The 24,471-nt window shown below is 42.2% G+C and overlaps 2 protein-coding genes and 1 pseudogene across 2 annotated transcripts in view; all 3 read left to right on the top strand.

The window, feature by feature from the left end:
- The first annotated feature begins 1,377 nt into the window (after nucleotides 1–1,377).
- LOC118555191 (protocadherin alpha-7 pseudogene) lies at nucleotides 1,378–8,312 on the top strand (annotated as a pseudogene).
- A 946-nt stretch (nucleotides 8,313–9,258) lies between these two features.
- On the top strand, nucleotides 9,259–13,820 carry LOC144380912 (protocadherin alpha-10-like). Its single transcript, XM_078066333.1, has 2 exons — nucleotides 9,259–11,829; nucleotides 13,755–13,820. Exons 1-2 carry the CDS (start codon nucleotides 9,424–9,426, stop codon nucleotides 13,818–13,820), a joined length of 2,472 nt encoding a protein of 823 aa, XP_077922459.1. The 5' UTR covers nucleotides 9,259–9,423.
- Nucleotides 13,821–16,234: 2,414 nt separating this feature from the next.
- Nucleotides 16,235–24,471, top strand: part of LOC118555470 (protocadherin alpha-C2) — a 124,840-nt gene continuing 116,603 nt past the window's right edge. The window contains exon 1 of the mRNA XM_036123639.2: nucleotides 16,235–18,936. Coding sequence (XP_035979532.2) covers nucleotides 16,522–18,936 — 2,415 coding nt within the window. The 5' untranslated portion in view covers nucleotides 16,235–16,521. The remainder of the gene's footprint in view (nucleotides 18,937–24,471) is intronic.

Below are 24,471 nucleotides of genomic sequence, written 5' to 3'. Positions count from 1 at the left end.
CAGACTCTGATTTGGATAGTCACATAATTCACCCCTGCAGCCCCCAACTAGTTGGACTAATATGTCCACAATAGATTTTCAAGAACCATTTATAGTACTTAAGTTTAAACAAATGAGGATGCTTTAAAAAATGTGAACCAGTAAGCTTAAATAAGTTATATTCATATTTACTGTTTGTAGAATTGATATTAATGTACCTTTTGAGTTTATAGTCAACATGCCATCCTGAAATACTGTTTAACTCATAACTAGCTCCCTTATTCCCCATTTTAAAAGGAAATCTAAGTTAAGACTAAGACTACCAATCAGTCTTTATAAAAATGTTTATAAAGCTATGCCACTATACATTATATGACTAAATGGTATTAAAGACAATTAATTATGAGAAATGTGGTTTTAAAATTTGTACCTGCTCTTATTTAGTGTTACTACATAAATGGTATGCCTATGTGGTTTTATTGTCCATTTTTGTGCTAATTAAAAACATGCAAGGTGGAAAAAACTCATTTAGGCAGATATCAAAATTGGAAAGCAATACAGGTGTAATTATTTAATTTGCACTTGGAAACAAAGGAATGAGACATTCAAGAAAATTTGTTCTGTGAAGTAAAATAAAAAAGGATAAAACCACCCCAAGCTTGATTAAAGGATTGCTCTAAGTATGACAAATGAGTACCAATATTTTTCTAATGAAATAAATTTATGTCATGAAATAAATAATCTAAATTAAATTGGAGGTTGTAAAAACAGGTACATACTCATAAAATGTGGAGCTTAGAAAGAATGGAAAGAATAAAGAGATAAGAACCATGAACTTTTGGAACAGAGTTTATAAATTCTGATGAAAAGAGAAATTCAGAATACTTCTTCCATGCAAAATTCACTTAATACAAATTATTCCTCTTCAAAGATCCCCTAAACCATCTATTATTGTGTTTTCTCAGGAGAAGTATATGAATTAGTTGCTTTTATCCCGTTTCCTAAAAACAAACACCCCTTCTAAATTTTTCTTCCATTAGTAACTACTTGAGACCAAGAGTTTTCTTAACAGAAATCTAAGAAAATGGAGTTACCTGAACTCTGAACAAAATATTTGAAAACTTAGTGTTCCTGCTGTGTGATTCGCTTTATTGTCAGATTTTTATTTTTATTTAAAACTGAGAAAATGTGTTTTCAAGGCATAAGGAGACTACAGTTATGGTTACACTAAATATTTAGAAGTTAAGTCTCTTAATGCTTTCAGCAAGTACGAGAAGTGTTGTCCTGTGCTTTAACAAAACTGAAGGAGAAAAAAATCAGGGGTTAAAATAAAACTTCATATTTATTAATAACAAGTTGATATTTGTAGCTCATACTTACTATTTGGCCACATGATGTCGCTCTTTACCGCGAAATTTTCTCATTCAAGACAAAACTAAGTCATCCGTTTTCATATTGGAAAGACTCTTCACTCTGTTTCTCTAAGCGGATGTTGAACAATGGCGAGCACTTCATGATAGTAAGAAAGACATAAGAAGATTCCTCCAAATTTTGAGACAAGTTACGATTTGAATAAAAAAAAAACAATTAATTTGAAATGGTGTACTCGAATCGAGGCGATCGGGGGCACTGGCATCTACTGCTGTTTTTCAAAATTCTCATAGCCTGGGAGAGCGCGAGCGGCCAGGTCCACTACTCGGTCCCGGAGGAGGCCAAACACGGCACCTTCGTGGGCCACATCGCCCAGGACTTGGGGCTGGAGCTGGCGGAGCTGGTGCCGCGCCTGTTCCGGGTGGCGTCCAAAGGCCACGGGGACCTTCTGGAGGTAAATCTGCAGAATGGCATTTTGTTTGTGAATTCTCGGATCGACCGGGAGAAGCTGTGCGGGCGGAGCGCGGAGTGCAGCATCCACCTGGAGGTGATCGTGGACAGGCCGCTGCAGGTTTTCCATGTAGAGGTAGAGGTGAAGGACATTAACGACAATCCTCCTGTATTCCCCGAGACACAAAAGAATCTGTTTATTGCAGAATCCAGGATGCTTGACTCTCGGTTTCCACTAGAGGACGCTTCCGATGCAGATATCGAGGAGAACGCTCTGTTGACTTACAGACTGAGCCCCAACGAGTTTTTCTCTCTGGACGTACCAACAAATGACGAACAGGTAAAACCTCTTGGACTTGTATTACGGAAACCTTTAGACAGGGAACAGTCTCCAGAACTTCATTTAGTGCTCACAGCCACTGATAGAGGCAAACCTGAGCTGACTGGCACCGTTCAGTTACTCATCAAAGTGCTGGACGTCAATGACAACGCCCCAGCTTTCGACAGAACACTCTATGCGGTGAAATTACCAGAAAATATTCCCAATGGAACTTTGGTAATTAAACTTAACGCCTCAGATTTGGATGAAGGCTCGAATGCGGATATTATTTACTCGTTCTCTAGTGGTGTTTCCCCAGATATAAAATCTAAGTTCTACATAGATGCCGTAAGTGGAGAAATTATAGCAATAGGACATATCGATTTTGAAGAAAGCAAAACCCACAAACTTCGAGTAGAAGCGATCGATAAAGGCTACCTACCACTAGCTGGTCACTGTACAGTTCATGTGCAAGTTTTGGACGCTAATGATAATGCTCCAGAGTTGACTGTTACTTCCCTGTCTCTCCCTATCTCAGAGAATGCTCAACCGGGCACAGTCATCACCTTGATTAATGTGTTTGACCGAGATTCTGGAGCTAATGGGGAGGTGACCTGCTCACTAACATCCCATGTCCCCTTCAAGCTGGTGTCCACCTTCAAGAATTACTATTCGCTGGTGCTGGACAGCGCCCTGGACCGAGAGAGCGTGGCGAACTATGAGCTGGTGGTGACCGCACGCGACGCGGGCTCCCCTTCGCTCTCCGCCACGGCCAGCGTGTCCGTGGAAGTGGCGGACGTGAACGACAACGCGCCGGCATTCGCGCAGCCCGAGTACACGGTGTTCGTGAAGGAGAACAACCCGCCCGGCTGCCACATCTTCACGGTGTCTGCGCGGGACGCCGACGCGCAGGAGAACGCGCTGGTGTCCTACTCGCTGGTGGAGCGGCGCGTGGGCGAGCGTGCGCTGTCGAGCTACGTGTCGGTGCACGCGGAGAGCGGCAAGGTGTACGCGCTGCAGCCGCTGGACCACGAGGAGCTGGAGCTGCTGCAGTTCCAAGTGAGCGCGCGCGACGCGGGCGTGCCTCCCCTGGGCAGCAACGTGACGCTGCAGGTGTTCGTGCTGGACGAGAACGACAACTCGCCCGCGCTGCTGCCGCGGCCGGGGCCGGGCGGCGGCGGCGGCGGCGGCGGCGGCGGCGGCGGCGGCGACGGCGCTGTGAGCGAGCTGGTGTCGCGGTCGGTGGGCGCGGGCCACGTGGTGGCGAAGGTGCGCGCGGTGGACGCCGACTCTGGCTACAACGCGTGGCTGTCGTACGAGCTGCAGCCGGCGGCGGGTGGCGCGCGCAGCCCGTTCCGCGTGGCGCTGTACACGGGCGAGATCAGCACGACGCGCACCCTGGACGAGGCGGACTCGCCGCGCCAGCGCCTGCTGGTGCTGGTGAAGGACCACGGCGAGCCGGCGCTCACGGCCACGGCCACTGTGTTGCTGTCGCTGGTGGAGAGCGGCCAGGCGCCCAAGGCGTCGTCGCGGGTGCTGGCGGGCGCCGCTGGCGCCCAGACGGCGCTGGTGGATGTCAACGTGTACCTGATCATCGCCATCTGCGCGGTGTCCAGCCTGTTGGTGCTCACGCTGCTGCTGTACACGGCGCTGCGCTGCTCGGCTCCGCCCGCGGAGGGCGCGTGCGCGCCTGGGAAGCCCACGCTGGTGTGCTCCAGCGCGGTGGGGAGCTGGTCGTACTCGCAGCAGAGGCGGCACAGGGTGTGCTCCGGGGAGGGCCCGCCCCCGCCCCCGCCCCCGCCCCCGCCCCCGCCCCCGCCCAAGACCGACCTCATGGCCTTCAGCCCCAGCCTTCCTCCGTGTCCTGGATCTCTAAATGCGACGGAAGATCCACAAGCTTCTTTGGAGTCCTCTGGAAAGGTGGGTTGCTCAAATATTTTATTCATTTATATATTTATTTTTGAAATGTGAGACATTCTTATTTTCAGACGGTGCTTTTAAATAGTTTTTACTCATTTATTCTAGAGATCTGCCAATATTTTCTTATTTATTATTCGGAAGTTGAATACTTTAAGTTTATACCTGCCTTTTGTATTTTGACTTCCAATTACAAATCATTAAAATCCATACATTGAGTAAATATTTATTGGGTGCTGAAATCAATTTCACTTAAAACCTGCCATGGGAATCATATTGAATTTCTAAAGCTGCGCTGCCACTGTACCTGGAAACTATTCAGTGAAAAACAACTTAATTGCTACATATTAAGCATACTTCAACACCAGTCTATCATTTATTAATTTCTTTAAAAAAAGATCTTATTGATTTATTTGAGAGCGCGCGCGCGAGAGAGAGCGTGGGCGCGTATGAGAGAGGGGAGTGGCATTGTGAGAAGAAGGACCACAGTCCCAGCTGAACAGGGAGCCGATGTGGGGGCTGGATCCCAGGAACCTGGGATCATGACCAGAGCAAAAGGTAGACGCTTAAGCGCTTAGCCGCTTAACTGACTGAGCCACCCAGGTGCCCCTCATTTCTAAAGTTTGCATGGTACTTTAGTATATAATCTATTGTTTATAAGAAACCCCAAAGCGGAAATACGTAACTGTCATTTTCTACCTTTCTCTGGATGGAGACTGGAGACATGTTTGGCCAGCACTACTCAGTGTTTATTATTTCAAAGAATAAATTTCAGTAAACCCTAGAAAACTGTTACTTTACCATAGTAATCTAATTCTGACAACAAATGTTAGAAAAATAATTCATTCCAACTTTTTTTTTTTGAAGATTTTTATTTATTTGACAAAGAAAGACACAGCAAGAGAAGGAACACTAGCAGGGGGAGTGGGAGAGGGAGAAGCAGGCTTCCAGCTGAGCAGGGAGCCTGATGTGGGGCTGCATGACAGGACCCTGGGATCATGACCTGAGCTGAAAGCAGACATTTAACGACTGAGCTACCCAGATGCCCCTCATTCCAATTTTTGTAAAACATGTTTCTATATGCTTGACAGTGTATTGATTGAGAATCTTTTTTACATTTAGAAAATTTCTTAAAATTGATCTTCTATCTGATATTGCAGAAAATACTTCCTGAGAGGTACTTTCTTTCTTCAGAAGACTTTCTCCTTTTTACTGAAATTTTTGTTAGTATACATGTTTGTACATTGCAGATATATGTACATTCTACACTTTGAATTCTCTTGAAATTCAGTCTATAACTTTAAAAAATTACCCCTATCAGTGGAGATGTTGATTTACTTTTTCTCTCAATATTCTGAAAGACAGAAATCTGGAGATGAATCAATTGCACCTTTAAACTCATTACATGTTAAACTTATATTTCCTGAATTGTGGCATGTGACTTTCAGATTGGTGGTTCTTCACACTCTGTCTTTAGTCCAAGTTTTTGTTTTCTAATTTATATTTTAGAAACTTGGTACTTATTTTAAAATTTTGTTATGTGACTTATTTTTCTATTCCAGTATTTTTATTGTGTTAGATTTTTAACAAGGTATTCCTTAATTAAAAACTCAGCAGAGCAAAATCAGAGTAGCTTTGAGAATAGAGCCACAATAAAACCATAAAAGTGCAAGTAAAATTCACTTAAATAATATATTTCAGTAACTTTTTCTTTTCCCTTATAGAGGACATGTTTGGTATATGTTATAAAGCCATCTATTTTCTTTTCATTATATATATATATTAAAAAGATGTATTTGTTTATTTATTTTAGAGAGAAAGCAAGCAAGCAAGCTTGGGGTGGGGGCAGAGGGAGAGGGAGAGAGAAACTTTAGCTGACTCCTTGCTGAGCCCAGAGCCCAACACAAGGCCAATCTCAAGACCCTGGGATCATGACCTGACATGAAATCAAGAGTCCACCACTCAACCAACTGTGCCCCTCATGGGGCCCCTCTTTTCATTATATTTCTTTCAAAACTTGAGTATTCTCAGGGCACCTGGGTGGCTCAGTTGGTTAAGCAACTGCCTTCCGGCTCAGGTCATGATCCTGGAGTCCTGCTATTGAGTCCCACGTTGGGCTTCCTGCTCAGCGGGGAGTCTGCTTCTCCCTCTGACCCTCCCCTCTCTCATGCTCTCACTCTCTTTCTCTCATTCTATCTCTCTGTCTCTCAAATAAATAAATAAATAAATAAATAAATAAATAAAATCTTTTAAAAAAAACTTGAGTATTCCCTGACCTCCTGTGATCAATCCTGTCCATGTCTGTCAGCATATTCACCTTAAATCCAGACTTATATCTTCAAATATCTCTGTCGGTGTACTTTTTCATGTGCAAGGACACCTGAATCAGAATTTGAATGGACTTTAACCTAAGGTCAGTCTAAAGAAGTAGAAAAGTATAAAAACAATTTAGTAGAATAGATGAATCAATGAATTAAGTGAATTGGGCCCAGGTATTTGATTGTATGTTATGTGGATTATATGGATTGAGGAGTGCTAGAAATTTAACCCCCCCCACTCCTTTAGTCTCTTAGAGCTAGTATTATTTATTATTTACTATATCTTCTATAATTACAAATTTTATTCTTTATTATTGATGGCTGTATTGATATAATTGGTAATTTAGTACTTTATATTAATATTTATTTTCTCCTGAATACGGGCTATCATCCTATACAAATTTTCAGAAGATCAGTGAACATCTAATGAATTTATCTTTTGCATCATCAGGAAGTATGAGCACACTGTAATCCAGGGAGGTTAGGACTTAAAACAGCTCAGAAATTCAAAATAGAGAGTTGAGAGCATGGAAGACACTTGAGTATTTTGCTTAGCAGCTAGCTCTCTGTGTTTCTGTGGATAACACTCTTCAATTCAAGCAGCAATCATGAAGCCAATAATGAAACTTCCCTATGTAAGTCCCTAAATTGTAGTTTTTATATAGGGCTAACTATCTAAGTTCTGACCCAATTTTAGACACTTGCGAGTGAAGGGACTCTATAAATAAATACAGAAGACCACAGACATAAATGGAGTATATCCCAGGTAACTTGGGGCCTATGGTCAGCCTATCCTATCCTAGACCTGATAATCCTAAGCACATTAGCAACACCTGGAGTTCTTATTGAACATTCAGGTTCCCAGATTCCATCCCAACATTTCTGAAATAATTAGGACTGGCAAATATGCATTTTAATAAACACCCCAGGTGGTTCTTATTCAACTGAAGTTTTAGATCCAATAGCTCTATGAGATGCTTGGCAAACCAAGTTCTTATGATTTGACAGGATATAATTTAACTACCCCCTACTTTGTATTCATTATTGAAGATTTAATTGGCGTATTTATGTTATTACTTGCTATAAAATGCACTTTTAACAGGAATGGAGTTTAGTTTATGTCATTACCTTGTGTTGAGATGATTATTCACTGATAAACTTATTAGATTTCAGGTAATAACTCAAACTAAACATTGATTGGTATTGTGGATGGATCCACAATTTGTTATACTTTAATTCATGCTTTACAAGAAAAATAACCCTTAAAATCAGAATTTGAATGGACTTTAACCTAAGATCAGTCTAAAGAAATAGAAAAGTGTAAAAACAATTTAGTAGAACAGATGAATCAATGAATTAAATGACTTATTCCTGTCCATTTTCTTGTTCATAAATGTTGCTCTATTTTTCAGCTCTTAATAACAACTGAAAGAATTCAAAAATTTTTATCTCTTTTATAAATCACAACATCATTAAAGTAAATAAATTAACCTTTGGATAAGACCAAAGGTCCTATTATTAAGTTTTCCCTTCTTGGGAAAAAAGAACTTTCTCTCTTTTTTTTTTTTTCCAGGAGTATAGATATATTAATTTCAGTTGCTGAATATTTGATTCCAAGAACTTTGAGAAAGAAAATATTTTTACTGCAGGTAGTGATGAAAAGCTTTATTGACACTGAGAGAACTATTAGGTAGTTCCAAAACTGTACATTTGGGGTCCTTGAAAAGATTAAATATAACAGAGATGAAAGCACTTGTTTCTGCAAGTGGAAATCATAAATTTTTGAATTATTTTATTTAGAATCATAATGAAGTTTATTTTTGCCCATGTAAGATGCATAGGAAAAAGTGAAACTTCTTCTTGTATAGCTGATTTCTCAATAAAAGTACTTTTCTGTTTTTCTAAAGATAGGAACCACCAGCCTGTGCGGTAGTAACAGTAAAGGCATTGCAGAGTGATAACATTCTACAGGTAATAATTTTTACCAAAAAGCCTATTGTGGTCTTGACACAATGTGAAAATAAATGTGGCTAAATTGAGGCCTGAGAATATTGCCATTTATGAAGCACGCACTCTCCTTAAGGTATAATCCTAGGCATTTAATGTATCATAATTCATACAACCACCATATTATTATTATATGGTTATTATATGAATGTTATAAAACTGGAAACAGAGACAGAGAGGTTAAATTATTTTCCCCAAGTCACACAGCTAGTAAGTTTAAGAAGAGGAGTCAGAATGGAGATACTTCTGATGTTGAAGCCAGTGATCTTCTCTCAACTATCTAGGGATGACTGAACACCTCACAGAGAACTGATTCTTCAGATTAGTGTCTAGTAAGGTTTATTTAATCTCAAGAAAATGACAAAGAGAAGGGAATTAAGTGTCAAAACTTGAAGATATTTAGGGGTACCCGCCTTTGGCACAAGTCATGATCCTAGGGTTCTGGGATCAAGTCCCTCATGAAGCTCCCTGCTCAATGGGGAGTCTGCTTCTCACTCTCCCTCTGCTCCTCCCCGCCACTCATTCTCTCTTTCTCTCTCTCTCAAATAAATCAGATCTTTAAAAAAACTTGAAGTGGTCTCAATTTGTTATCCAGCAAAATACTAATACACTCAGTATATACAAATATTCAGACTATTTTCAAATGTAACTAATGATAATCATGGTTGGAGAGGAAATTACTTCTCTGAGGTTCTGCGCTCAAGAAAACCCTGAACTAGGGGTAAACAATAATTATTGTTAGTACAAAAGAGACATCATGTGAACTTTTGGAAAGTCATAGAGATACAAATACGTCAAAATAGAATGAAAAACTATGAATGAAAGACAAGTTGTTAAATTCATGGAATTGTACTTACACATCAGCCACCGGATGTCGCTGTCTTCCATAAAATGTTTTTAGAACAAAGGCATAATCCTGTTTCTCAAGGACTAGAAAGGAGCTACATTCTCAGATCTCAGCCATCTCGATAAAATTAGATGTAAGAAGTCGAATAGCAGAAGTTCAGAGAGCATGTTTGTTCTAGACCGCTGATTCATCAATTTGTTAATCGGCAGAAAGGTATGATGTTGGTCTACACACCCAGCAGCCCAAGAGACTTACGCCTGCTTCTCCTGCTTCTGCTTCTCGCAGCCTGGAAGGCGGGGAGGGGCCAGGTCCATTATTCTGTGCCGGAGGAGGCCAAACACGGCACCTTCGTGGGCCGCATCGCCCAGGACTTGGGGCTGGAGCTGGCAGAGCTGGTGCCGCGCCTCTTCCGAGTGGCGTCCAAGGGTCACGGGGATCTTCTGGAGGTAAATCTGCAGAATGGCATTTTGTTTGTGAATTCTCGGATCGACCGGGAGGAGCTGTGTGGACGGAGCGCGGAGTGCAGCATCCACCTGGAGGTGATCGTGGACAGGCCGCTGCAGGTTTTCCATGTGGAGGTGGAGGTAAAGGACATTAACGACAACCCGCCGGTCTTCTCCGTTTCAGAACAAAAGCTTTCAATACCCGAATCTCGACTGCTTGACTCTCGGTTTCCGCTAGAAGGCGCATCTGATGCGGATGTTGGAGAGAATGCAGTGCTTACTTACAGACTCAGTCCAAATGAGTTTTTCATTCTTGATATTATAAACAGAAAGGACAAAGGCAAAACCCCAGTGCTTGTTCTAGGAAAAATGCTGGATCGTGAAGAAAATCCTCAGCTTCAGTTGTTATTAACCGCAACTGATGGAGGCAAACCGGAATATACCGGATCTGTTACTCTGCTGATCTTGGTGTTGGATGCCAATGATAATGCGCCTATATTTGACCGATCCGTTTATGAAGTTAAGATGTATGAAAATTCAGCGAAACAAACGTTAGTAATATGGCTAAATGCGTCTGATGCAGATGAAGGAATAAACAAAGAAATGATATATTCATTTAGTTCTTTGGTTCCACCCAGCATAAAGCGGAAATTTCTAATGAATGAAAAAACGGGAGAAATAAGAGTAAATGATGCAATTGACTTTGAGGATAGTAACACTTATGAAATTCATGTAGATGTTACAGATAAAGGAAACCCACCAATGGTTGGTCACTGCACTGTACTAGTGGAAGTTCTGGATGAAAATGATAATTCACCCGAGGTGGTTATCACTTCTTTGGCTCTCCCGGTGCGAGAAGATGCTCAGGTGGGCAGTGTCATTGCCCTGATCAGCGTGTCCGACCGTGACTCTGGTGCCAACGGGCAGGTGACCTGCACCCTGTCACCCCACGTCCCCTTCAAGCTGGTGTCCACCTTCAAGAACTACTATTCGCTGGTGCTGGATAGCGCCCTGGACCGAGAGAGCGTGTCGGACTATGAACTGGTGGTGACCGCACGCGACGCAGGCTCGCCTTCGCTCTCCGCCACGGCCAGCGTGTCCGTGGAAGTGGCGGACGTGAACGACAACGCGCCGGCATTCGCGCAGCCCGAGTACACGGTGTTCGTGAAGGAGAACAACCCGCCCGGCTGCCACATCTTCACGGTGTCTGCGCGGGACGCCGACGCGCAGGAGAACGCGCTGGTGTCCTACTCGCTGGTGGAGCGGCGCGTGGGCGAGCGTGCGCTGTCGAGCTACGTGTCGGTGCACGCGGAGAGCGGCAAGGTGTACGCGCTGCAGCCGCTGGACCACGAGGAGCTGGAGCTGCTGCAGTTCCAAGTGAGCGCGCGCGACGCGGGCGTGCCTCCCCTGGGCAGCAACGTGACGCTGCAGGTGTTCGTGCTGGACGAGAACGACAACGCGCCCGCGCTGCTGCCGCGGCCGGGGGCGGGCGGCGGCGGCGGCGGCGGCGCTGTGAGCGAGCTGGTGTCGCGGTCGGTGGGCGCGGGCCACGTGGTGGCGAAGGTGCGCGCGGTGGACGCCGACTCTGGCTACAACGCGTGGCTGTCGTACGAGCTGCAGCCGGCGGCGGGTGGCGCGCGCAGCCCGTTCCGCGTGGCGCTGTACACGGGCGAGATCAGCACGACGCGCACCCTGGACGAGGCGGACTCGCCGCGCCAGCGCCTGCTGGTGCTGGTGAAGGACCACGGCGAGCCGGCGCTCACGGCCACGGCCACTGTGTTGCTGTCGCTGGTGGAGAGCGGCCAGGCGCCCAAGGCGTCGTCGCGGGTGCTGGCGGGCGCCGCTGGCGCCGAGACGGCGCTGGTGGATGTCAACGTGTACCTGATCATCGCCATCTGCGCGGTGTCCAGCCTGTTGGTGCTCACGCTGCTGCTGTACACGGCGCTGCGCTGCTCGGCTCCGCCCGCGGAGGGCGCGTGCGCGCCTGGGAAGCCCACGCTGGTGTGCTCCAGCGCGGTGGGGAGCTGGTCGTACTCGCAGCAGAGGCGGCACAGGGTGTGCTCCGGGGAGGGCCCGCCCAAGACCGACCTCATGGCCTTCAGCCCCAGCCTTCCTCCGTGTCCTGGATCTCTAAATGCGACGGAAGATCCACAAGCTTCTTTGGAGTCCTCTGGAAAGGTGGGTTGCTCAAATATTTTATTCATTTATATATTTGTTTTTGAAATGTGAGACATTCTTATTTTCATTTTTTAAATAGTTTTTACTCATTTATTCTAGAGATCTGCCAATATTTTCTTATTTATTATTCGGAAGTTGAATACTTTAAGTTTATACCTGCCTTTTGTATTTTGACTTCCAATTACAAATCATTAAAATCCATACATTGAGTAAATATTTATTGGGTGCTGAAATCAATTTCACTTAAAACCTGCCATGGGAATCATATTGAATTTCTAAAGCTGCGCTGCCACTGTACCTGGAAACTATTCAGTGAAAAACAACTTAATTGCTACACATTAAGTATACTTCAACACCAGTCTATCTGTAGTGCAATATAGCTTATAATGCATACTATATCCTCAGTATTCAGTGTTTATATTTTATTTTTAATGGTACTGTATGTAGACTTGAAGTTCATCTATAAATGTCCTAATCTACGAAATTAAGGATTTTGAGCTTTTAAAATGTTTTCTCATTTTTATTTTGGTAGTGGTGGTATCTCTGCCAGTGTGTACTATTCACTTTTTTTTTTAGCAGAAGAAATACTTTATAGTTATATACATAATTTTATGCAGTAGCTCTTCATGATCTCCTTTATCAGCATGAAATATAGCATTATGTTCAAGTATAAGATTTTGCACTGTGAGGAAAGAGTCATGATTATGTTTAATAATGGAGAAATTTGAAAATCACTTTTAATTTTAAGGAGGTTGAAAATAATTACTTTAGTCCAAATTAATACGAGAAATTTGAAGAGAAAGCTGAATTGTTCTCTTAGAACGTTCTCTACTGATTTGTGATCATAGCGTGCAATTTAGTTTATAGTTTCTCTAGTCATTTTTTTTTAAAAGATTTTATTTATTTGACAGAAACACAGCGAAAGAGGGAACACAAGCAGGGGGAGTGGGAGAGGGAGAAGCAGGCTTCCCGCCGAGCAGAGAGCCTGATGCAGGGCTCGATCCCAGGACGCTGGGATCATGACCTGAGCTGAAGGCAGACGCTTAACGACTGAGCCACCCAGGCGACCCTAGTCATTTTTTTAAAAAAGATTTTATTTGTTTATTTGACAGAGAGACACAGCGAGAGAGGGAATACAAGCAGGGGGAGTGGGAGAGGGAGAAGCAGGCTTCCTGTGAAGCAAGGAGCCCAATGTGGGGCTTCATCCCAGGACCCTGGGCAGACACTTAAGGACTGAGCCACCCAGGTGCCCCTCTCTAGTCATCTTAAACCAGGGTTGTGTTGGATAGGGTAGACTGTGAAATGCAAGACAATTAAATTGCAGGGTGCCAACACTATCCTATTCAATATTCCTTTCTGAGACTGGTTGTTACTGATACCTATGATTTCATTTTTGTTTATTTTGTTAAGTCCAGTGTTACCAACAAATAATAGTGCAACTAATTTCCTGACTCTGGTTCTTAGCAATGCTTTTTGCTTTCTGTATACAAGCTGAATTTTTACTCTGTATGTACTTTACAAATAGCTTCCAATAAAACCTGAAATATCTATTCAAGTTTAGGAACACCAAAAAAGACAGTTGTGGCAGGAATTTAAGCATGGCATTGCCTTCTTTTGTTAATACTTCCCATGGCCAGTCTCCAATTCTCAGAGATTACAGATGATAAGTTAATGCAGAGTATTTCAACTTGTATATAGAATTCCTTTCTCTTATATCTGTCTTGTCATTTGGCCCTTTATGTCACTGTGTCCCCCTTGCAAAAAAGTCTTATCCAAAGGTATCTCTTCATCTGAGCAATTAATGAAACACAGAATTGTGTGTTTACCAATTTAGTCCTATTTATTTTACTTTGCTTTGGGGGGGGCATGTTTAAAACATAAACATTCACCAAAAATTTAACACAACCAGTTACCATTTTATCCAGGAACATAATAAAGTCTTTGGAGAAGGAAATGCAGATAGAGGAAATGAGGTGAGATTTCAGGAGTAGTTGAGAGCTAGCAAAGACAGATTTTACTGTTTTTAGTCTGACATTGTCTTCCTCTGTCTCTGTTTTTTTTTTTTAAAGATTTTATTTATTTATTTATTTGAGAGAGAGAGAGCGCGCGCGCACAAGCAGGGGGAGTGGCAGAGGTTGTGGGAGAAGCAGGCTCCCTGCTCATCCCAGGGACTCCATCCCAGGATCCTGGGATCATGACCTGAGCCGAAGGCAGATGCCAAACTGACTGGGCCACCCAGGCACCCCGTCTGTTTTAAGATAAATATTTTTAAAAACTTTATGGAAAGTTTCTTTCATTTAATTCAAAATTATGGAAATTTCAGAATGAAACCAGAAAATTTTCCAAATTAAGGATTTCTTTTAACATTCTTGCCAAAAAAAAATTAGTCAATTTCTTTTAAAACTGTGACATCTTAGGAGTGCCTGGGTAGCACAGTTGGTTGAATGCCTGGCTCTTGGTTTTGGCTGGGGTTGTGATCTCATGGTTTCATGAGATTGAGCCCCACATCAGGCTCTAGTCAGCAGAGAGTCGGCTTGAGTTTCTCTCCCTCTGCCCCTCCTCCCACGTGCTCAGTCTCTCTCTCTCTCTCAAATAAATAAATAAATGTAAAAACAGTAACATTTTAATTTTATAATGATGTTTAATATAATCTTTATTAAATGGCATTAAAATGAGGCTAATCATGAGCACTCTATAGCTCTTGATGGCATAGTATTTGTTATAGTCTATTTTAAGATGAGTAACCAAGCCATAGCTTTATTGGTATACTATAGTTATTTAGCTATATGATAGCCTTGAAATTTGAGGGCTTAAAAACTATCTTTAATGTGTACTTAACTAATGAAGCAATTCCTTAAACCAAAAATGGAATGGACCTTCAGTAAGGCATATTCTCAAAGGGACCAGATTATTTAAATCAGCAAACACAAGGAGTCATGTCTTAGTCATGTCTTTTTCTGAATTTAGTAACCCCCATGTGCTAAAAATTTGTTTGCTCCTCTTTATGCAAATGTCTTGAGTTTATGGCTTCCACAATTTAAAAAAGAATTACAAGTAGTTAGAACTATAAATCTTTTGCATAGATCTATAATCATTGAATCCTATCTTTAAAAGTGTTCCAAATGAAGACTGCCGCTCACTTTCACATATAACCTAAGATTGCCTTGGGTAGCCATTTACAATTTTTTTTCAAAAGAGAAATTTGGGATTTTCCCAGTGGCCGCCATCTTATCAGAAGGATTTCAGATATTGAATAGTTGGCTTCTTAACAGTCTTGAGAATGATTAAAATATTTTTCTCTTTTAATATAAGACTGATAAGCTTTATTGCAATTGATAACAGTTGCGATGCAAATTTCCACTTGGTTTTTGCATTTGAGATAAGAACAGGAAAATAAAATTGAGTAAATTAATTCGATTTAGAATGTTTTTATTTATTTTTATTTATTTTTTTAAAAGATTTTATTTATTTATTTGAGAGAGAGAGAGAGAAAACACATGAGAGGGGGGAGGGTCAGAGGGAGAAGCAGACTCCCTGCTGAGCAGGGAGCCCGATGTGGGACTCGATCCCGGGACTCCAGGATCATGACCTGAGCCGAAGGCAGTCGCTAAACCAACTGAGCCACCCAGGCGTCCTAGAATGTTTTTATACTCTAGTCTCTGTAAACCAATTCTGGAATAAAATGGGTATAAACAAACAGAAAATATAACTTGAATTCCTGATTCAGTGGGTTTTTGTTGGGGGGGTTAGAAAGAAATTATTTTGCAAATAGCAATGTATATAATGCATATTTAAGTTGTCCTTCAGAATGGAAACTACAATATTCACCCTGAGCAGATACAGTAATTGAAAAAGCTCTAAAAGGAACCAAAGATAAATATACTTTGTATTTTTAGGAATCAGTACATGGTAAAAATCATTAATATCAAAGAAAATAAATCTTTGGATAAACTGGTATGTAGCTTGCATATCAGCATTGATTAGAAACACCATTACGTTGAGGTGGTAACTTAGAGAACTTGAATCTTGAGTTATTCTCTTCACAGTTGAACTAAATGTTTAGAATAATTTAACATAGTATAATTATTAAGCAATAGAAATTGTAGTGTTAGCAATGGAATAAACTTAATAAGAGGCCATTCCAAAATGATCAATTTCTAAAAGTCTAAAAAACACAGCATCACTAGTAACCTACAAATATGGACTTTTCGTGTTTATATACATGATAATATAGTTAGTCCAGTAGTACGTTCTCTTAGATGTCTATAGCCAAGGTAAAACTTTTCTTAGGATTCTAATTTGTAAGACAAAAACCACCTTTAAAGAGCTAGTGGTCACACACAAGGAATGTATAAAGAAAAAATTAAAAGCCTACAAAGTAAAACATGGACCAATATATGAAGGAATTATGAGAGAAGCAATAGAAATGAAAGAAATAGTATAAACACAAACGTACTTCCATTTCGAGCCACAGGATGTCGTTGTTCTCCAAGGAGAGGATGCTTTAAACAGAAGAAAATTACGGTAATTCACGGGCCAGAAAGAATCTCCACGGTTCCGGTGTTTTAAAGACTCTACACACCCATGTTGTTAAAATCAGTTGGGATCTCAGGAACAAAGACTTGAAAGGTCTAAAAGGACCACACCTTTCCGCTCTTGAAATGTTGATTTACTAACCAGAAGCAAAGCAGGATGTTAGCTTCAGGACCAGGTGGCCAGGGAACCAAGCACTTGCTGCTCTCGGTTCTGTTCCTTGCAGCGTGGGAGGCCGAGAGCGGCCAGGTCCATTACTCGGTCCCGGAGGAGGCCAAACACGGCACCTTCGTGGGCCGCATCGCCCAGGACTTGGGGCTGGAGCTGGCAGAGCTGGTGCCGCGCCTCTTCCGAGTGGCGTCCAAGGGTCACGGGGATCTTCTGGAGGTAAATCTGCAGAATGGCATTTTGTTTGTGAATTCTCGGATCGACCGGGAGGAGCTGTGCGGACGGAGCGCGGAGTGCAGCATCCACCTGGAGGTGATCGTGGACAGGCCGCTGCAGGTTTTCCATGTGGAGGTGGAGGTGAAGGACATTAACGATAATCCGCCTGTGTTCCCAGCAACACAAAAAAATTTGTTTATTTCCGAAACAAGGGCTCTTGACTCTCATTTTTCACTAGAGGGCGCCTCTGATGCAGATATCGGGGCCAACGCTCTGCTGACTTACAAACTGAGCCCCAGTGAGTATTTCTCTTTGGAAGTACCCACCAACGACGATCAGGTAAAACCGCTTCAACTAGTACTAAAAAAACTCTTAGACAGGGAAGTCGCTTCAGAGCTTCTCTTGGTGCTCCAAGCAACTGATGGGGGCAAACCTGAGCTGACAGGTAGCACAGAGTTACACATCACAGTGCTGGATGTAAATGACAACGCCCCAGTGTTTGACAAAGCAGTCCATCGTGTAAAATTACTGGAGAATTCGAGAAACGGTACACTGGTTATTAGACTTAACGCCTCGGATTTGGATGAAGGTTCAAACAGCCACATTCTTTATTCCTTTGCAACTGATGTCTCCTCTAATACAGAAGCCTTTTTCTGCATAGATTCAGCCAGTGGAGAAATAAAAGTAAACGGAAAAATAGATTTTGAAGAAACTAAATTATGGAAACTTCAAATAGAAGCAGTTGACAAAGGAAATCCCCCGATGTTTGGTCACTGCACAATCTTGGTAGAAATCTTGGACGTTAATGATAATGCTCCGGAGTTGCTAGTGACGTCACTATCGTTGTCTGTTCCAGAGGATGCTACACTAGGGACTGTCATCGCCCTAATCAGTGTAACTGACCGTGACTCTGGTGCCAACGGGCAGGTGACCTGCTCACTAACACCCCATGTCCCCTTCAAGCTGGTGTCCACCTTCAAGAATTACTATTCGCTGGTGCTGGACAGCGCCCTGGACCGAGAGAGCGTGTCGGACTATGAGCTGGTGGTGACCGCACGCGACGCAGGCTCGCCTTCGCTCTCCGCCACGGCCAGCGTGTCCGTGGAAGTGGCGGACGTGAACGACAACGCGCCGGCATTCGCGCAGCCCGAGTACACGGTGTTCGTGAAGGAGAACAACCCGCCCGGCTGCCACATCTTCACGGTGTCTGCGCGGGACGCCGACGCGCAGGAGAACGCGCTGGTGTCCTACTCGCTGGTGGAGCGGCGCGTGGGCGAGCGTGCGCTGTCGAGCTACGTGTCGGTGCACGCGGAGAGCGGCAAGGTGTACGCGCTGCAGCCGCTGGACCACGAGGAGCTGGAGCTGCTGCAGTTCCAAGTGAGCGCGCGCGACGCGGGCGTGCCTCCCCTGGGCAGCAACGTGACGCTGCAGGTGTTCGTGCTGGACGAGAACGACAACGCGCCCGCGCTGCTGCCGCGGCCGGGGGCGGGCGGCGGCGGCGGCGGCGGCGGCGCTGTGAGCGAGCTGGTGTCGCGGTCGGTGGGCGCGGGCCACGTGGTGGCGAAGGTGCGCGCGGTGGACGCCGACTCTGGCTACAACGCGTGGCTGTCGTACGAGCTGCAGCCGGCGGCGGGTGGCGCGCGCAGCCCGTTCCGCGTGGCGCTGTACACGGGCGAGATCAGCACGACGCGCACCCTGGACGAGGCGGACTCGCCGCGCCAGCGCCTGCTGGTGCTGGTGAAGGACCACGGCGAGCCGGCGCTCACGGCCACGGCCACTGTGTTGCTGTCGCTGGTGGAGAGCGGCCAGGCGCCCAAGGCGTCGTCGCGGGTGCTGGCGGGCGCCGCTGGCGCCGAGACGGCGCTGGTGGATGTCAACGTGTACCTGATCATCGCCATCTGCGCGGTGTCCAGCCTGTTGGTGCTCACGCTGCTGCTGTACACGGCGCTGCGCTGCTCGGCTCCGCCCGCGGAGGGCGCGTGCGCGCCTGGGAAGCCCACGCTGGTGTGCTCCAGCGCGGTGGGGAGCTGGTCGTACTCGCAGCAGAGGCGGCACAGGGTGTGCTCCGGGGAGGGCCCGCCCCCGCCCCCGCCCCCGCCCAAGACCGACCTCATGGCCTTTAGCCCTAGTGTTCCCCCTTGTTCAAGTTCTGGAGATAGTGGAGAACAACAGGAGATTTTTGGGAATGATGTAAGTACAGTAATTCTGAATGTATTTAATGCCTGTTGATGTCAATCGCATAGTATGTTCAGCGACATTAGTATAAGTTTATTGTTTCTTTATTTGTTTTTGTTTTGTTTTCTTGGGATGGTTTATTTTAAAACATACTGGAAGTCTAGCCATTTTTATTACTTTTCACTGAAGTCTTAATGAACACACCAGGAACATTATTTAGTTGCTGAAAATAATAATAGTGGTAGTAATAGCAGTAATGAAATAGATGGCTAAAGCTGTCTGTAAATGAAGAAGGCTAAGTCATCCAGGCAAGGATCACTGATGGGAAATGGAGGATGTAGGCAAAGCTTAAATATTATAGTTCTCAATTTTGCAGCAAGTTCAATTTTTCTATTCATTTCCTTATTCTAATTGGTGTCCTCCCCTCATTGCGTTCATGTATTAAAAATTACCATAATAATGCCTAACTTCATAATTTAGTTATTTTGAGTTTGAAATGTGTTTGAATTCTTACCTTCCTATAAACTCTAAATTTATTTATTGCTAATGGGCATGGGCTGAGGTGGCTTCCTTTTATAAAGAAGTTTGTTTCTTTATAATCAGTGGCATACTTCTTTGAGATACTGGGTGAAGTTTCAGCCTTACCTTTGGGGAGGACTTTACTTTTTTGTCTTTAATCCTCTCATGATTTCCTGCTCATGTTCTTCATAGTCTTCAGCTGCTTCAGATACACTACTTTTTTTTTTTACTTCCTAGTGTAATTTCAGTTTTGCTAATTGCCTGCTGAATCTATTGCTGCTCTCCTCCAAATGAATTCATTGATTTCCTTTTTTATTTGGAAGATTTATTTGATATTTGATCATATTTATGTTTCTTCCATTCATGGTACCCATTGTGAGGCTGTATGGAAATATTTTAGGGTAGGGTAGGAAAATTCACACTTCCTTGTGCTTTGAGTTTAAGAGACAGTCTTCCTGTATATGCGGAAACGTGGTACTGCTGCCTGTGTCCACCAAGCCACTAGGTCTTTGAAATGACATTGATTTAAATAGCTTAAGCATAACAACCATGAAATATCTGTAAAGTCACTTCCATTTGACAATGGTGTTGTTGATCACATTTCACAATTTGATATTGTATACTTTAGATACATTTGATGCAAAATCATGTGAATTGTTTTCTTTAAGGAGATCACAGAGAACTGGTATTTAGAGCTATAAGCATCTAAATCAATTGATGTGAAAGTTTATTTATTTATTTATTTATTTATTTTTGCTCCAGTGTACAAGTTGTGTGGAGAAATAAATTATATATGATATATTTACATGTGGAGGAGAACCATATTATGGATAGGGTAAAGTTAATAGAAATGCTGAGGAGGCATTAGTCGCCATTTTCTACCCACAAAAAAAGGATGATTTCCATGAAGATGAACATTAGGAAATCTTCTGAAAAGGAAAAACCAGGCCCTAGTTTATCATACTGAAAATCTCTTCATCCATAGCTACAAAGTAGAATAAGAACAAACAGTCACTAACTACAAATAAACCACTACTATTTGAACTGTTTGTTTATTAGAACATTGTGTGAAGGACTTAAAATACATAATTTAATTTAATCCTTATAACAACTTATAAAACACATGTGACTATCCAAATTTTAATGATGAACTAAGAGATGGTAAGATATTTTTCTAGCTTGTCTACTGCCATCCAGCTAGTACATGGTAAAAATGATACTCAAATGTATATCTTTTAGATTCTAGAGCCATTCTTTTATTCACTGTAGAGTTTTCTACAGTAAATTTTTTCTCTAATCAGGCATAGTTATGGCTAGGAAAATCAAGCCCAAAGTATATAGAGGTGAATCCTTCTTTCTGTTTTGCTTAAGAAAAAAACCATGATTATCTTTATAGTTAATTTTGTACAATGCCATAATTGAGATTTTTTATGTTAAGTGATTTTTTTTCTCAGAAGAGTTCATGAGTGTCATCATTTGTTGCAATGCCACATTGAGATAGGTCTTTACATCATTCAATGTAATGTAGGTAATGTAGGTAATGAAGAGTTGCCATTGTAGGGACTAGGTATCCGTTGTTTGGAAGTAATCTAAGTTAAGAAGAATCATTTAATATATGGGAAAACCCAGAAGACTGTGGTCTGCAATGTTCTAGCAGAACACCAAAGCCAAATGACAGATATGCAAATGACCCTGTCCTTTTTATGTTGTGAATAAGGATAATGTTTTGGACAAATGTAAGTGGTAATATGATTATTTCTAGGATCCTGGATATCAGCAAAGGATTCAATAAGTGTTTCCAAAATTGCATACTTCAATAACAGCTTAAAAGGTGTATATTTCCCATAAAAATATTTTTTAAAAAAGATTTTATTTATTTATTTGTCAGAGAGAGAGACAGAGAGCACGCACAAGCAGGGGGAGCAACAGGCAGAGAGGGGAGCGACAGGCAGAGGGAGAAGCAGGCTCCCTGCTGAGCAAGGAGCCTGATGTGGGACTTGATCCCAGGACCCTGGGATCATGAGCTAAGCCAAAGGCAGATGCTTGACCGACTGAACCACCCAGGTGTCCCTCCCATGAAAATCTTTGAATGTGTGTTGGTATTTCAGAATTCAGTCTTTTTGTGTCTGTGAGATTTGTGCTGACTGAAGAAATGATCTGTGATGAAATAACTGTGTATACTTCAATAAGCCATGATAGCGAAGAGTGAACATCAATGAGTATATCCTATAATTTTGTTAATACAGTGTTGGATAGTATTTCTAATCTGTTGATTTTGAAGAACCTCCTGGGTTTCCAAGAATGGTTTCAAGATTTGTTTCTCTGTTTTATGTTTTCAATAATAATATTACTAGGCCTGTTATGCTGTATTAGGGGATGATGAGGACTAATAGAATATTAAACCAAGCACTCTAATATACATACAGTAGACATACAGTAGAAACTTAAGACTAACCAGATTGGGATACCTGGGTGGCTGAGTCTGTTGAGCGTCTAACTCTTGGTTTCATCTGGGGTTGTGATCCCATGGTTATGGGATCCAGCCCCTCATGGGGCCTCTCATGGAGCCTCTGGTGGAACCCCACCTTGGGCTTCATGCGCAGCTCAATCTCTGCTTGAGATTCTCTGCCTCTGTCCCTCCCTCTGCGTGCTCTCTCTCTCTCAAATAAATAAATAAATCTTAAAGAAAGACTAACCAGATTGGTTTAGTAAAGGTCAGGCACAAAGTTCTTCAGTTTTCAATCAATTTTACAAAATCAATGTTAATAATAATATTGATGTGAACTTCTTGGCATTAGCTTATTGCCAGATCTCAAGCTTATCCCCCAAAATGAGTTCAAAGATAGCATAATCTCTTTTATATGGATTAGTTGAGATGGTGATATCTAAAATATCATACCCAAAAAGCAAAAGATGGATCATTGGTTTATACAATATATCAAACTCTTTTGTGACTTGGTGTTCATCCAGTGTCCTTTCATATACTCAAAAAAATACCATATTACTGGAAAGTAATTGCTAAATTAACATCTGTCTACCTTGGGTAAACTTTCTGATGTTCATCTCTCTATTTATGTTTGAGGATTCCATATTGCGTGTACCATCTCAATCCCCAATGTCTATAATGAAGTGGTTGGAGATCTCTTGCTTCCTTTTTCTCTAAAATAAATCTAACAGGCTTCAGATAGTAGGTTAAGTCTACTGTTAATATAGTCTAATGTTATATTTTGATTAGAGGCCCTTATAACTGATTATTTCACAGATGCATAAGATAATTCCATGTTATAAAAAGTGACAAGTCTGCTTGCTTTATTAGTTTTTTAAGAAAGAATTTTGCATTTGCTAAGAGTCCTAGCAGGATGATAATATGGGGAAGAGTAAATTTGAAAAAAATGAAACGAGTCTGAAATTAGCAATAGTATGTGTGTATTCTAGATAAAGAAAAATACTAACATACAAATAAGTATACTAGTAATTTTTTCATGGGCCATTTCAATATTTTTAAATTGGAGATGAATCATCAATCATACAACAAAATACTCAAGCTAGAGTGATATTTATTCTAAATCACTTTCTACTTTAAACTTCCATTAGATCCTCTTTTCACACCCTTAAATCCAAGACTATATGAAAAGACAAAGACATATAACCAAGTTACATCTTCAGGCAATGATAACTCATATCAACAATTCCCATTTTCTCCTGGTATTTTATGAAATTGAATTTACACAAACATTAAAGTCACTTGCCATTTGGTTGAATTATATATGTGTGTGTGTGTGTGTGTGTTTAACACAGTAGTATGCATTTAGAGGAGGTATAATTAGAAATCCTTTCCCTTGTTTTGGATGAACTTATGATCTCAAACCCAGAATTCTTTCAACAAGAAACAGGTCATTCAACCATTTATTGAGTGCCCACTGTGTGCTGGGAGCTCTGCTATGTGCTAGCCTACCTCATGTCACACCTACAATGCTACAACAGCTCCCTGCTTGTCTCCTGGCTTCTGGTCTTCTCCCCTTCAATCCACTTTGCATACTTGGCCAGTCTCAGCTCTCTTAAGTCTTACCTTACTCTTTTGGTCCAGCATATCCAGTGGCTCCCCAGTGCCCCCAAGATCAAGTCCAGTTCTTTAATGTGATGGTTAAGCCTTCCATGCTCAAGCTATGCCCTCTCTAATGAAATTTCCTATCAATGGTATTGTCTCTTTGTCTGGTCCTCTCCTGTGCCTGGTACTCAGAGATGCTTAATAAGCATTTGTTAAGTGAATGAAGGAAAAAAAAAAGTCAGCTATTTTCATGAATATATCTTGACAGATACACAAAAACCAATGTTAGTGACTTAGAAATACCAATATGGCATACGTATTTTCATGGTGACATTTATTTATTTCATTGAATTATAATAAAATTTATTTTATAATTGAAAGACACCTTCTTCCATATCACTGACACCATCACATAAAGTGTCATTTTGATACCTCATATTATACTGTTAGCAGTGTAACTTCCCTGATAAATCATGTGTGTCAAATATAAATTTCATCCACATCCATAGACTTTTCCATTGTGAATTCTATGTTTTAAACACTAAATTTGAAAACATATTTTTGTTTTTCAATGGATATAAGGTTGCTTGTAACAAAAATGCAATTAAATATAAATAACAAAAAAGAATTGGAACTAAAGAAAATAGATATGAATAGAAGGCAAGTACATAGAGATAAGAACACAACATACAGAACTTAAAGACTAAAGAGTTGTTATTAAAACCTCAAGTTTGTCTTTGAGTTTCCTAGCAGCCAAAGTAACAAAAGAGATTAGAAATAAAACAATTCAGGGTGCCTGGGTGGCTCAGTCGGTTAAGCGTTTGCCTTTGGCTCAGGTCATGATCCCAGGGTCTTGGGATCTAGTCCCACATTGGGCTACCTGCTCTGTGGGGAGCCTGCTTCTCCCTCTCCTCCCTGCTTGTGCTCTCTCTCTATGTCTGTCTCTCTCTCAAATAAAGAAATAAAATCTTTAAAAAATAAAG

This window comes from Halichoerus grypus, chromosome 2, assembly GCF_964656455.1.
Source record: "Halichoerus grypus chromosome 2, mHalGry1.hap1.1, whole genome shotgun sequence".
Taxonomy (NCBI): domain Eukaryota; kingdom Metazoa; phylum Chordata; class Mammalia; order Carnivora; family Phocidae; genus Halichoerus; species Halichoerus grypus.
Note: the sequence above shows the minus strand (reverse complement) of the source record. Positions and strands in the feature narration are given on the sequence as shown.

Coding starts and splice junctions, on each gene's coding strand:
- LOC144380912 (XM_078066333.1), top strand. CDS start 9,424: ATGATGTTGGTCTACACACCCAGCAGCCCAAGAGACTTACGCCTGCTT. Junction 11,830..13,754: donor CTTTGGAGTCCTCTGGAAAG/GTGGGTTGCTCA, acceptor CATTTTATCCAG/GAACATAATAAAGTCTTTGG.